Raw genomic sequence first — 13,506 nt, 5'->3', positions numbered from 1 at the left:
GATTCATACTCTTTGGTTTTTTCGGTAAAGTCATGTAGGTAAAACAATCAATAAAATAAAATAAATGAAAACAACTCAATTAAATCACGACGTTTTGGAGGCAACACAAGCCTCCCTCATCAGGTGTAAAAAGGCACAGCAAAATAACTGTTGCCTCTGAAACGTCGTGATTCAATTTAGTTGTTTTCATTTTTATTATTTTATTGATTGTTTTACCTGCGTGACTTTACCGAAAAAACCAAAGAGTACCCCCCATATAGCCTGTGCTGTTAGCAAGCACCTATGAAGACCAGCATGGCACACGAGGGGGTGGGTGGCCAGCACCACCATGGGCACCCTCCCCAGTACTGCACCAGGTACTCAAGACACCCTTAACAGACTGTAGAGGCAAGCGCTGTTAGCGAGTAGCACCAAACGAAGGCCGGCACCGTGGCACAGGAAGGGGGTGGGCGGCTCCTCACCCTCGACGGCCAGCCACGCGCTCGTGACGTCGCCGCTCGTCTCGCACGTGTACTCGCCCTCGTGCTCGAGCGCCACGCGCGCGATCCGCAGCTCCCGCCTGGCGCCCTCCTCCACCTCCTCCCACCGCTCCCCCCCCTCCTCCTGGTCCCCCTCCCCCAGGGGGAGCCCGTCCCGGAGCCAGGCCACGCGTGCCCGCGGGTCCGACACGAGGCAGCCGAGCGCAACGGGCTCCCCGGCGCGCGCATACACGTCGCGCAGGGGCTGCGTGAAGAGCGCCGGGGGGGCTGTGGGGCAAGGGGGGAGGGGTAGCGACGGCAGAAGAAAACGTTGGTGGTGAGTCAATGTCAGAACTGGACCTGGACCTGGTACGATGCGTAAGGCATCAGCAAGGGGGAGACAAAGGCCGGCAGTGGTGCTGAAACCCCCCCCCCCCACCAACTCATGTGCTGTGTCGGCCTTGACAGCTGTTCGCTGACAGCACTTGTCCGTTCATTCTTTAGGGTAATCTTTGCCTACGTGTGTGTGCTCGTGGGTGCATGCGTGTGTGTGTTGGCGCGCATGTGTGAGTGTATGTGTGCTCGTGGGTGCATGCGTGTGTGTACGTGCACGCGTGTGTGAGTGTATGTGTGCTCGTGGGTGCATGCGTGTGTGTGTTGGCGCGCGTGTGTGAGTGTATGTGTGCTCGTGGGTGCGCGTGTCCGGTCCGCACCCGTGACGCGCACGTGGAACTCGATGGCGTCTCCGTCGCGCGTCACGCACACGTACGTCCCCGCGTCCGCGGCCTCGCACCCGTGCAGCACGAGCGCCCGCTCGACCCCGTCGCTCAGCTGCTCGCGCCGTTCGTCGTCGCTCAGCTCCTCGCCGCCCGCGCGCTGCCACGAGACGGCGGCGTCGTCGCGCGACACCTCGCAGCCCAGCGCCACGTCCTCCCCCTCCACCGCCTCCACCTCGGTGAGCGTCTCCTCGCGCGACACGAAGCGAGCCGGGGGCTCTGCACTCGCACGATGGACACCGCCGTGATCTCCATCATCCGGTTGTCATCCGCTATCATCATCATCATCATCATCATCATCATCACGTGTCTTGAACTTTTTTTCGTGACGTACGTAGCCAACCGTGCTAATCGGAGTTGTGGGAAAAGGACAACAAACTAAACACAAAAAGTAGTCCTAAATAAATTAGTTTTTAATTTAAAATTTAAAGTGCACATCATCACAATTATCATAATCTCAATCACATCACGCTCAACATCATTATCATCGTGATACAGCCTTCCTCAATGATCACATATTGGGAGGAAGAGCGGTCCAGACGGCCGCAGAAGCGCATCTGAAAGCGTGCGATGCAGTGGCTGTCTTTGTTCGATGGCCAACTAAAAGCCGCTGCGAGGATGAGCGGAGTTCGCGTGATGGTTTATTCTCCTTGACAAGATCAGCAAGGTAGTGTGATTCATTTGTGGCAAGCACTTTGTGTGGAATGAGTACGACCTTACAATAGTATTCCATCAGCAACTGGAAGCCAAAGCAGCTCGACGAGCACCGGACAGACATGGTCGTCATCCTGACATTCATCATTACCATCGTGAGCTATCGCGCCATCCTCATCTCCACTACCATCATCATCATCATGACATCCTCCACCAGGAGCTTCCTGGATTGAAATATTTGTATGAATAATTTTCAGTGATTATTTAGCATGATATGAATGGAAATTGGAGTTGCCAGATAAAAAAAAACCATGAATATAGGGAATTACAACTTGAGGTGGCTATGTCCTGGCCACCTCGTATTCTAGCTTGCTTGGGAGTTTCACTCCTCTACGTGTGATCCGCCAATCCTGGATCACAAGTGTGTGCCATCGCAGCCAGCATGTCCTGCATCTCATGCCTCGTGTCCCCTGTGCTGTGTCCCGTGTGCTGCAATGGGAAGTTTAAAGTTTCTCTATTTAACCAGGTGAGAACTCCAGAGACCGGCAAAGTCTCACTGGCAAGATTGACCTGTGACATTAGTCTGCCGTCTGCCAGTATGGTGCAATGATCGCTCATATAAATCCAATTGGGAACTTTGTTGGCAATTTTCAAATTCTGCAATGGCCTGCACTGATCTTGCGAATGGCTTCACAGTGAACTTTAACATCCAATGTGAAGCAGACATCGTTCATCATTCTTATCATTATTGGTAATGTCACCCGCAGTCATAACAAGCTGCTGGATCCTCTGCAGCAAGCGGCGAACGCTGCGCCGTGACGCCGGAGCCTCCCTCACCGGCGACGCTGACCGTGAAGTCCACGCGCTCGTGCCCCGTGTCGCACGTGTAGACGCCGGCGTGCGCCGCCTGCGCGCGGTCCATGACGAGGCGGCGCAGCGTCCCCGACGCCTCCAGGCGGAGGCCGAGCTGCTGCTGCTGCTGCTCGGAGAGCGCGCGTCCCTCCTTGAGCCACGTGACGCTTGCGTCCCCACGCGACACCACGCAGCTCAGCTCCGCGCGCTCCCCCTCCACCGCCTCCACGCTCGTCAGCGTCTCCTCGAGAGACACGAAGGTCGCGGGCGGCTCTGTCCGCGCGCACGCAAACAGCATCGTCGTCGTTAGTAGGTAATCAACGTCATGGTCATCGTCCTCGAAAGGGCCATTATGACTTAAGTTACCATCATCATCACCTGCATCATCCTCTAGCGTTCTCTTGGGCTACATTTTAGCTCTCGTCATCATCATCGTCATTACCATCATCACTTCCCTCATCCTGACCTACACTACATCATTATCCTGACTGCCATTGTCATGATGACTTCCATCGTCAAGATCATTATCAACATCATTTGGTTACGTACGGTGTCAAAGTAGCCTAACATACATGCATACATCATTATGACCATTATCATTATCATCACCACATTTTCCACCATTATGCCCATCATCTGAATTGGACATTAATGATTATCATAAATAAATAAAAAATCTGCATAATCATCGCCACACCACGGCATTTAAATGACAATTCTCCATTGCAGTTACACATAAGAGCATTGACTGCAAACCCACAGCAAGCCCCACCATATTATCAAGGAAATAAATAGAAAATGGCTGTGGAGTTAGCCTCATTGTCCCCGTGTCCAGCCTGGGTGGGGTTCGCAACCACTGAGATAGTGGAGCCTCTTTGCGGGGCCGCCAAAATGTTTTCTGAGGCCTGAGGCAAAATTTCAGACGAGGCCTCCTTGGCCTTTTCTGAACCCCCCGCCATTGATTCTGAGGACCCATAAATCTGATGCCCGGGGAAAACCGCCACACCTGCCACCCAACCACTCTGCGGCCTGGCCTCTCTGACCCATGATGTGGAGCTGTGTTATAAAAACACCGTGTTACAAACTCCAGCAGAGCGACCCATGTGACATGTAAGGCAACCCATGTGATCCACAACCGCTGGTCGGAGGGCTCTCACCGGCGACGCTGACCGTGAAGTCCACGCGCTCGTGCCCCGTGTCGCACGTGTAGACGCCGGCGTGCGCCGCCTGCGCGCGCTCGATGACGAGGCGGCGCAGCGTCCCCGACGCCTCCAGGCGGAGGCCGAGCTGCTGCTGCTGCTGCTCGGAGAGCGCGCGTCCCTCCCTGAGCCACGCGACGCTCGCGTCCCCGCGCGACACCACGCAGCTCAGCTCCGCGCGCTCCCCCTCCACCGCCTCCACGCTCGTCAGCGTCTCCTCGAGAGACACGAAGGTCGCGGGCGGCTCTGTCCGCGCACGCAAACAGCATCGTCGTTAGTAGTTCATCAATGTAATGATCGTCGTCCTCAACTGAAATACCATCATTATATACTTTATCATCATCATCATCATCGTCGTCATGATCATCATGACCTTCATCATTATCATGACTTGCACTATCATCATCACAATGATCATAATCTCAATCACATCACGCTTAACATCATTATCGTCATACAGCCTTCCTCAATTATCACCATTTTCATCACAATTACTTGACAATAATAATAATGAAACTAGATAAAATATCAAAGAATGTAATCTGATATTTTTTTTTCTAAATCACCACTATTATCATCATCATGAAGATCCCACGTTAAAATCATAAAAAATTAGAATTGTCCAATGGAAATGTCATCAGTGGTCATCGCTGGGATCATCGGCAGCATCGCCATCTTTAAAACAGTTCAACGCATCGTGCATCTGCGTGGCATCGGCAGAAAACGTCCGTGAGCAGATCGAGCAACGGTTCGATCCACGAGCCTTGACTCCAAAGGTTAGACGTGAACAGGAAGTGAAACGACCTCACACACACACACTCAGCAGGGTGGGGGCGGACACCCGCCGCTCGGGAGTAGAGCAAACTCACCAATACGAAACGAACTCGCCCTAAGCCTCACAAATTAGATAATCAGACCCTAGCACGAACTATTAGCACGGTTGGCTACATACGGTGCGAAAGAAATTCAACATACGAACAACGATACCCATGACCTTCACTCTAATCCCACTGGTACTTTGCCCAACCTTTTAACGTTTTGCTTGCGTTTCAATTTGTTAGTTACAGTGCTTCTCGGCTCTCATTACAAACATTGTACCTGATGCACAGAGGTGATACTCGAACTTGGTGCCAGCCAACAAGTGACCAATTTGGGCGCCACGGTGGCGAGATGTTAACCACCTTGCCTGGTATATAGGAGCTCATGGGTTCGATCCCAACCCCTGATGACTGTATATTTATAGTATGCATGTTTTCCCCGTAGTCACGTAGCCTTTTCTCCGGGTCCTCCGGTTTTTCCCTCGACATTTAGAAACATGCGCTTAGTATTTGGCTGCTTTCAATTTCCACGTGATAGGCCACTTCGTTTAGCTATCATTTGGTCGCTTCTGAAAACGAGCCATGTAGCTCAGTGGGACTTTCCCGGTAAAATAAAAGGTTTAGTTTATAGTTTAGACCCATGCGACACGTGTGACCTGCATGACGACCCCTGACACCAGAGCCTCCCTCACCGGCGACGCGGACGGTGAAGTCCACGCGCTCGTGCCCCGTGTCGCACGTGTAGACGCCGGCGTGCGCCGCCTGCGCGCGCTCCATGACGAGGCGGCGCAGCGTCCCCGACGCCTCCAGGCGGAGGCCGAGCTGCTGCTGCTGCTGCTCGGAGAGCGCGCGTCCCTCCCTGAGCCACGCGACGCTCGCGTCCCCACGCGACACCACGCAGCTCAGCTCCGCGCGCTCCCCCTCCACCGCCTCCACGCTCGTCAGCGTCTCCTCGAGAGACACGAAGGTCGCGGGCGGCTCTGTAGGCGCGTGAACACAGCATCGTCGTTAGTAGCTCATCAATGTCATGACTGCCCTCATCATGAACTACAATATAATTTTTACATCCTGTGCCATTGTCATGATCATCATTACTTTTTTACTCTCATGACTTCCACCCACCATCAGCAAAATTGTCACCATCATCGCATTGCTCTTTCAAACGTGAAAGGATCATGGTGACTTATCGAGGACATCTACGAAAAGGCCACGAGAAGACGAAGCAAAGGAGAAGCGTGGTCCAGAAGTGAGGGAACGACACGGGGAGTGTACACGTGAACACTCCGCACTCTCCCCTCACCCTCACGTTCTCCACCACACTCGCGTACTCCACCACACTCGCGTTCTCTACCGCCCTCACCCTCGTGTACTCCTCCACACTCGCGTACTTTACCACAGAGAGCTGCTCCCTGTCTGGGCAAAGAGCAGCCACACGAAACACCTCGGCACCATGCTAACGACTCCAACCATCACGGGCATGCTGACATCAACTGCTCCTTTATCCAGGTTCCCAGTACTGTCAAATATTCTTCCGCTATAAATTCTCAGATTCCGCCAAAGTGTACAGGAACCTCACCGCATTTAAGCAAAAACCTAAACCCACCCACCCTCGAAGACCTCCCAAAACTATCGATGCCCCGCCCGAGACGATGGCGGAAGCCGTTCTGGAGTGCAACCGAGTTTCAAAAGAACGAGCGACGTCCTCAATAACGAACGTCTCACCAGCGAGCCGACCGTCGAACCCCCCCCCCCGGATTAGGCCTGCCTTGCAAACAGTGGCACACGCTCAACCGAGCAACCCGTGGCACGCATGTGAGATGCGGCCACCAGCTACTCAGGCGGGACAAATCAAGAGAATGCCCCGTGGCATGCGACTGTGGAAACCCCTGACCAGACTGAGCACCACACTGTGGACCGTTTTTAGCCTGGAAAAATTAGGAAGACGACCTCTGGCAGGACATGGACTGATGATCATGAGTTGCTATACCGAAGAGCAATTCGCAAGAAGAATCACGATCCTTGCCGTAACTCCGCCATGGCCGTGGCCAGGGGTCAGCAACCTGCGGCTGCGGAGCCGTACGTGGCGCTTTCAGGACCACTTCGCAACATTATTCATTAAGGACCATTTGGTATCCACTTGCATTGCGGCTCTTGAAATACTGATACAAGAAAAATGCCTCTCATTGTGTTGCAGACCCCTGATCATGACTGACATCGTGATCATCACTTGGACTTGCGGGGCGACCCCTGTCCAAGTGATGACCTCTCTGACCCATGATGTGGAGCTGTGTTATAAAAACATCGTGTTCCAAACTCCAGCAGAGCGACCCACGTGACATGTAAGGCAACCCATGTGATCCACAACCGCTGGTCGGAGGGCTCTCACCGGCGACGCGGACCGTGAAGTCCACGCGCTCGTGCCCCGTGTCGCACGTGTAGACGCCGGCGTGCGCCGCCTGCGCGCGCTCGATGACGAGGCGGCGCAGCGTCCCCGACGCCTCCAGGCGGAGGCCGAGCTGCTGCTGCTGCTGCTCGGAGAGCGCGCGTCCCTCCTTGAGCCACGCGACGCTCGCGTCCCCGCGCGACACTGCGCAGCTCAGCTCCGCGCGCTCCCCCTCCACCGTCTCCACGCTCGTCAGCGTCTCCTCGCGAGACACGAAGGTCGCGGGCGGCTCTGTGCGCGCATGCACACAGCATCCTCGACGTCACTTCCATTACGACCTTTACCACCACCATTTGCTATTATTATCAACACAGTCTCCACCACCACCATCAACTCCACCACTATCACCACCACCTCCATCACCAGTAAGTTTCGCGGCAAAACAGAATCCGGGTGCCTCTGCTGCCGCGCCACTGGGATCTTTGTGCGCAGTGATTGCGAAGCGATATCCGCCATTCTGCAGCGTCATCCTGTAACGAACGCTATGGCTACGCGCACGTCCGCGTCGCACCGTCTCGCTCACCCGCAACGCTCAGCTGGAAGGTGAGCGAGTCGTCGCTCGTCGCGCATGTGTACTCCCCCGAGTGGCCGGGCCGCGCCGTGCGCACGGTCAGCTCTCGCAGCGTCCCTTCGCTCCGCTCGCTGAACTCCACCTCCCCCTGCTCCTCCTCCTCCCCCTCCTCCTCCTCGCCTTCCTTCCTCCTCGCACCTCCGCTGCCCTCGCCAGCCCCCATCTCCTGGTGGCCATGACCCGGAGACGGAGGCGGTGGCCGCTTGTCGGCGAGGAGGTCGATGCCGCCGGGCCCGAGCCAGCGGACTCGCGATCCGGGGCGACGCACGCGGCACGCGAGCACCGCGGGGCTCCCCGACTCGGCACGCACGTCCGTACTCGGCTCTGGGTCCCGAACGAAGAGGTCTGGGGCGGCTGGGAGAGAGGAGAGGTCAGGAGAGACGGGTGAGGAGAGACGGGAGAAGGAAGGAGAGGGGAAGGAGAGGTAATGGCCTGTTGCAAGTACAAGAGAATTGCCATTGTCATCTTCCTGAACTTCATCCATCATCATAATTGTTCTGAAGTCCATCATTATCAATGTAACCTCCAGCACATCATCATCATCATCGTGTTTAACTTATTTATCATTAACTACATCATAATCATAACCATCATCATCATCATTATCAAGACCGAGATCCTGATATAAAATTCATCGTGACCTCTATCAAGGTCACCATCACGACCATCATCAATATCATGACCTCCATTATCATCATCATCCACATGACATCCATCAGAATTGCCTCCATCATCATTATATTTAGAAACTCCTAGATCAAAGCCTACGAATGTCATCCCCCTATTTGTTCCAGTCTCTCTATTATATGTTTGCATAGCAATTTTAGAAAAGCCCCTCTCTGTTTCATAAAGTTTTCGTGTTCTCATCTTGTAGGCATGGGCATTCTCTGGGCACTGTGGCTTTCGCACACAAACACTGGCCAAACATCCCAAGCACAAGGCCCTGCTCAAAAAATATATTTTGGAAATGCGGCAAGAAATGTATGCGTAAAGCATGAAACTAGTATATGACTTATCAACTTATTTTCCCATGGCACACGGCTAAAGAGGGGAGTAGAGTCAATGATATAATGTATGGAAATAGAAAACGGAATGGGAAAGGGAAGAGAGAAGAGAAAGAATGGGACGTAAGACACATATGGGAAAGCAATGGAAAAATTGGAGAAATTGGTCAGGGAAATGAGAATTGGGAGAGGCTACATGATGACCTGGAAGCTGTTTTCACAGGGGGTGGTGAGAGTTGGGCGTGGCCACACAGGAGTCACGTGATTCACAGGAGGCTTGAGCTGATTTAGAAACAAAGATTTTGGCTCACATCGAAGTCACCAAAAGTGGTGATGGGAGGCTGGCGGTGGGTGAGATTGGCATGAATGGGAAGACAATGCCGGAATGTTCCATTTTGGCGACGGCTGGGATTGGCGTGGACGGGGAGACAACACGGAATATTCCATTTTAGTGGTGGATTGGCATGGATAGGAAGGCAACATGGAATGTTCCCTTTTAGCGGCGGTTGGGATTAGCGTGGAGAAAGCTGGTTAGAGGTTGGGCTACGATCTGGCTCGTGTGGTACGGGACAGGGGTAGGGGATAGTTATATGGGCTTGCCGGCTATGTTAATTGGGGGATATAGATAGGGCTAGTGTCTGGTTGGCTCGCATGTTAAAGGCAGGCTTGTGCTTATTATTGCACTTGTTTACAGAGGAAAGCCTCACTAAGTCTCATGACTCTTTTCCAGTTGGGTGCTGCCAAAAGTTGTTCTTTTTTTAAAGAAGGGGTGGGGAAGATTGCTAAGGACAGTATAATCCTAATTGAATAATTTGAATAGTTGGTTAGGTTCAGGGGCTATTGCTGGAGCTAGCTAGGGGCTGGTTGGCTCGTTCCATCGATGCTACAAGTTAGGGGGGGGGGCAGCACATTGGGCGACCCAGTGCGCAACCCACCGTCCTCTCGCCACCCTGCGGAGCGCGTTCACTTTTGTCTCGCTGTCAATCTCTTCACCGGCGTCGGCTCCGCGGGGTTTCGCCAGAACCGCTTCGCTCAAAAAGTGTGAACGCTTCGACAGCAGGCGACAGGTGGTGAGTTGTCACCCTCCGGCTCACGAATCGCCGAAGGTTTTTTTTTCCGCCCCCCCCGCCCCCCCCCGGCGCAGTCGACGGCAATGATGGGCCGCCACCGCCTGCGCCTGCATTTGCCTCGATGAGCGACCACCGCTGGCAAACCACCCCCCTGCCCCCCCCCGGTACCAGTGGCGACTGTTAGGGCCAAAACACACAGAGCAAACTTGCACCTCTACCTATATCTATGGGAACCTTTTTATGCCAGTATCAAAATGATGGGTGCAGGGGGGGGGGAAATACACAAGAATAAGCTTTACCCGTTCTGACAACCCAACAGGTGTAAATATGTTCAAACACCAAACTGGAACCTGTTTCAAGGCATCAAGTCTGCATTGACCACACGCGCTGTACCTAACTCTATTCTGGCGCCTCTTGTTCTCACACGTTTGCACAGTTTTTTGTTTTGATTAGCATGTGGTTATGTCACCATTGGACTAAAATATAGAGCTGACTTGCACATGTACCTAAATCTTTCTGGGGCCTCTTGCCGCCATACCATCCTGGCACTGTTTGTATCGTCACATGTGCTTCGTTTACGAACGTTAAATATTTCGTTCGTTAGCTGTGCAGTGTCGCTTAAGGACCCTGTACTCACTCTTTGCAGTGTCGATGTGTTTTGTCTTTTGTGTTGCTGCTGTTCTCACGCACACCCACGGATCACCCCTTGTACAAATATACGAGCAATTGATTCGTGTAACAAATCAAATCAACTCAATCCCTGCACTCTCCGAGCCCTTGGAAATGCCGCCTGATAAATTCCTTCCCGAAACGCGCGGCGGGTTGGAATTCGCTCCGAGCGAAATCCCAGAGCCAACCTCCTGCCACGGGAGAGGCTGCGGCGGTGCGGGGTTACGAGCGATGCGAGTGTCGTGTCCTGGAGGGTTCAGGGTTCGAGCCCCGGTCGGAGTGAAACCCAAGAGCTGACGAGTGCCGGGTGTTGGTCGACGCCAGGGTTCTGAGCTGTCGAGTCAGTGGGGACATTTGCGCTTGCGTGTGTGCGTCGTGCGGGTGGGTCGACTCGGCCTCAAACAATCGCCACTGGGGAGACAAAGGCGGCCGGGCGCGGTGCTGGCCACCCTACCCACTCGTGTGCCGTGCCGGCTTTCATAGGTGCTCGCTAACAGCACTTGTCCCAACAGTCGGTTAAGGCTACCAGGGGAATCTTTGACTTTCGTGGGTGGGTGGCCGCGCGTGTGATCAATCACACAAACCCACTTATGCTCCTAAAGCCACAGATAACGCAACGTGCTCATATAATCGCAGGTGACACGCAATTAGACGCGGGCAGCAGGTTACACAACATGCGTGCTCACGCACGGGCACAGATCACGCATTCACACAAACGCACCGTGACACACACACACACAGCTCAAACATTCGCGCACACTTACGCAGACGCCAGGCACATCGCTACGTATGCTCGCACGCACGCCGGGCAGCGTCTATATCGGGACCGCGGTTGAGTGGCGGTGCAGCGCGGGGTGAACATTCGCGTGTTGCCCCTGCAGCTGTGCACGACTTGGGCTCTGAGTCTCCCTCGGCCTGGGAAGGACGGTGGTGGGGGCACGGTGGGGGGGCACGGTGGTGTGGGGCACAATGGGGGGGGGGTGGGCACGGTGGGGGGGGGTGGGCACGGTGGGGGGGGTGGGCACGGTGGGGGGGCACGGTGGGGGGGGTGGGCACGGTGGGGGGGCACGGTGGGGGGGGGTGGGCACGGTGGGGGGGCACGGTGGGGGGGGCACGGTGGGGGGGGGCACGGTGGGGGGGGGGGCACGGTGGGGGGGGCACGGTGGGGGGGTACGGTGGGGGGGGCATGGTGGGGGGGGGCACGGTGGGGGGGCACGGTGGGGGGGGGGGAGGGCACGGTGGTGTAGGGGGTGGTGAGATGGTGGGTTGCGGTGGGCTTAGCAGTAGTTTCTGTGGTGCTGGGTGGTCAAAGTGTTGGTGGTGAGTGTGGAGTGACCGGGTAATAGGGATACGTTTGGCAAGTGCTGGGTATTTGTGTGGTGGCTGCTGGGCGCTGGTGTGGCATGGTAACAGAGTTTTGGGTGATGGGTGGTGGTTAGCATGGTAATGGGGTGGTAGCTGGTGGTTGATATATTATGATAATTGGGTGGTGATGGGCGGTAAATTATTTTACCAGGTAAGGCCTACTGAGCTTTTATAGATCTTTTTCAGAAGCGACCTGGCCACAAATGGTAGCTCAACGAAGTGGCTTATCACGTGGAAATGTACAGCAGCCAAATACTCAAAAAGCATATTTCTAAACATTGAGGGAAACACCGAAGGACCCAGAGACACACGACCATAGGGAGAGAGACATGCAAACTTCAAATATACAGCAGCAGGCATCAGGGTCGAGATCGAACCCACGACCTCCTGTATACCAGGCGAGGTCGTTAACATCTCCTAGCCACAGCAGCGGCCGTCTCGTAATGGTGTGGTGAGTGATGGCACAGCGATGTGGTGGGTGGTGCGACGATGGAGCGATAACAGATGGGGAGCTCGTTATTTGGATGAAGGATCGCAGGGTGCTTGGGGTGGTACGCCCGTTGTGGTGGCACGATGGCGATGGTGTGATGGTAGTTCGTCGGTGGTTGCTGCAGTGGTTGAGGTGGCCGCCTCCTGTCTCATTCTTCGCGCTGCTCGCTCAATCCGCTCGCTCAATCCAATCAACGCACACCCGATATACAAGCCCCCCCCCCCCCGCCCATGGTTCGGTGGCGGATATGGAACGACGCCGTTATTTTTCTACGGCTAATTAGGCCTGGCTGCCTGAACGCCCCCGGGAGAAGATGCAAGGCAAGACGTCCCCTGCAACCGTGGCTTCTGTACCATTACCGTGATCATTAGCGGCTCTCACCAGGGATGTGTTATTTAGGATCGGAAATCCGATCTGGATTTACCCGCGGGTTGTGTTCCTCCTCCAGCACGATCAATCCCCACGCGCCGCGTGTCGAGCGTGTTCGTGCTTCTCAAAACGGATCGCGCAGAGACGCGCGAGCCGTGCCGTTATCTCGCCAACGTGTCCGTAACGTCCCCCGACTTATATGAGAAAATAGAAGTCTCCCGCGTGCGTCTTGATCTAAAGCCCCAAGTGCCCACCGCCGGATTATGGACGTGTGCCACCCAAACGTCACGGTCGTGATAAGAGCGTTTCAACTTTTGAGGCCTCCAAATGTCTTCAGTGAAATTTGTGCGCACGCACGCACGCCAGCACACAGCTGTATGCTGTTATGCGTACGGGTGCATCTAGGACAAAATCAAATACACGTCTGTTTTGCACAGCGTTGAATTTTTGAGGTGGTGCCAGCTTCAATGTGAGTATAAACCTGTTTATAACAAGTCCAGAAAATGTGCTCACTGCCCCTGTAATGTGTCAAAGGCTCGCTGGCAGGTCATGGGACATACCCTAGGTGTTGTGGGTTATCTGATGAAGATGACTGGCAGATGGATCACCTGTGTCCCCTACTCTGCCAACTTGATGTGTGCGTGTTTGCTAACCCAAGCACACACACACACGCACACACAAAGACAAAGATACCCTGTGTATCCTGCACAGGCTGTTGGGGCAAGTGCTGTCAGCGAGCGCCTATGAAATCCGGCACGGCGCACGAGG

General features: G+C 54.5%; 1 protein-coding gene across 1 annotated transcript in view; it reads right to left on the bottom strand.

Moving 5' to 3' along the window:
- The window catches only part of OBSL1 (obscurin like cytoskeletal adaptor 1), a 35,909-nt gene that overhangs the window by 13,882 nt on the left and 8,521 nt on the right, over positions 1-13,506 (bottom strand). The window contains exons 7-13 of the mRNA XM_061557404.1: positions 7,724-8,125; positions 7,144-7,431; positions 5,450-5,737; positions 3,898-4,185; positions 2,726-3,013; positions 1,172-1,453; positions 462-746 (exon numbers count right to left, since the gene is read on the bottom strand). Coding sequence (XP_061413388.1) covers positions 462-746; positions 1,172-1,453; positions 2,726-3,013; positions 3,898-4,185; positions 5,450-5,737; positions 7,144-7,431; positions 7,724-8,125 — 2,121 coding nt within the window. The remainder of the gene's footprint in view (positions 1-461; positions 747-1,171; positions 1,454-2,725; positions 3,014-3,897; positions 4,186-5,449; positions 5,738-7,143; positions 7,432-7,723; positions 8,126-13,506) is intronic.

The sequence above is a fragment of the Lethenteron reissneri genome, chromosome 23 (assembly GCF_015708825.2).
Source record: "Lethenteron reissneri isolate LAM-NWPU_2019-01 chromosome 23, ASM1570882v1, whole genome shotgun sequence".
NCBI lineage: Eukaryota > Metazoa > Chordata > Hyperoartia > Petromyzontiformes > Petromyzontidae > Lethenteron > Lethenteron reissneri.
The sequence above is the reverse complement of the archived record's forward strand: the minus strand, read 5'-3'. Positions and strand labels throughout refer to the sequence as shown.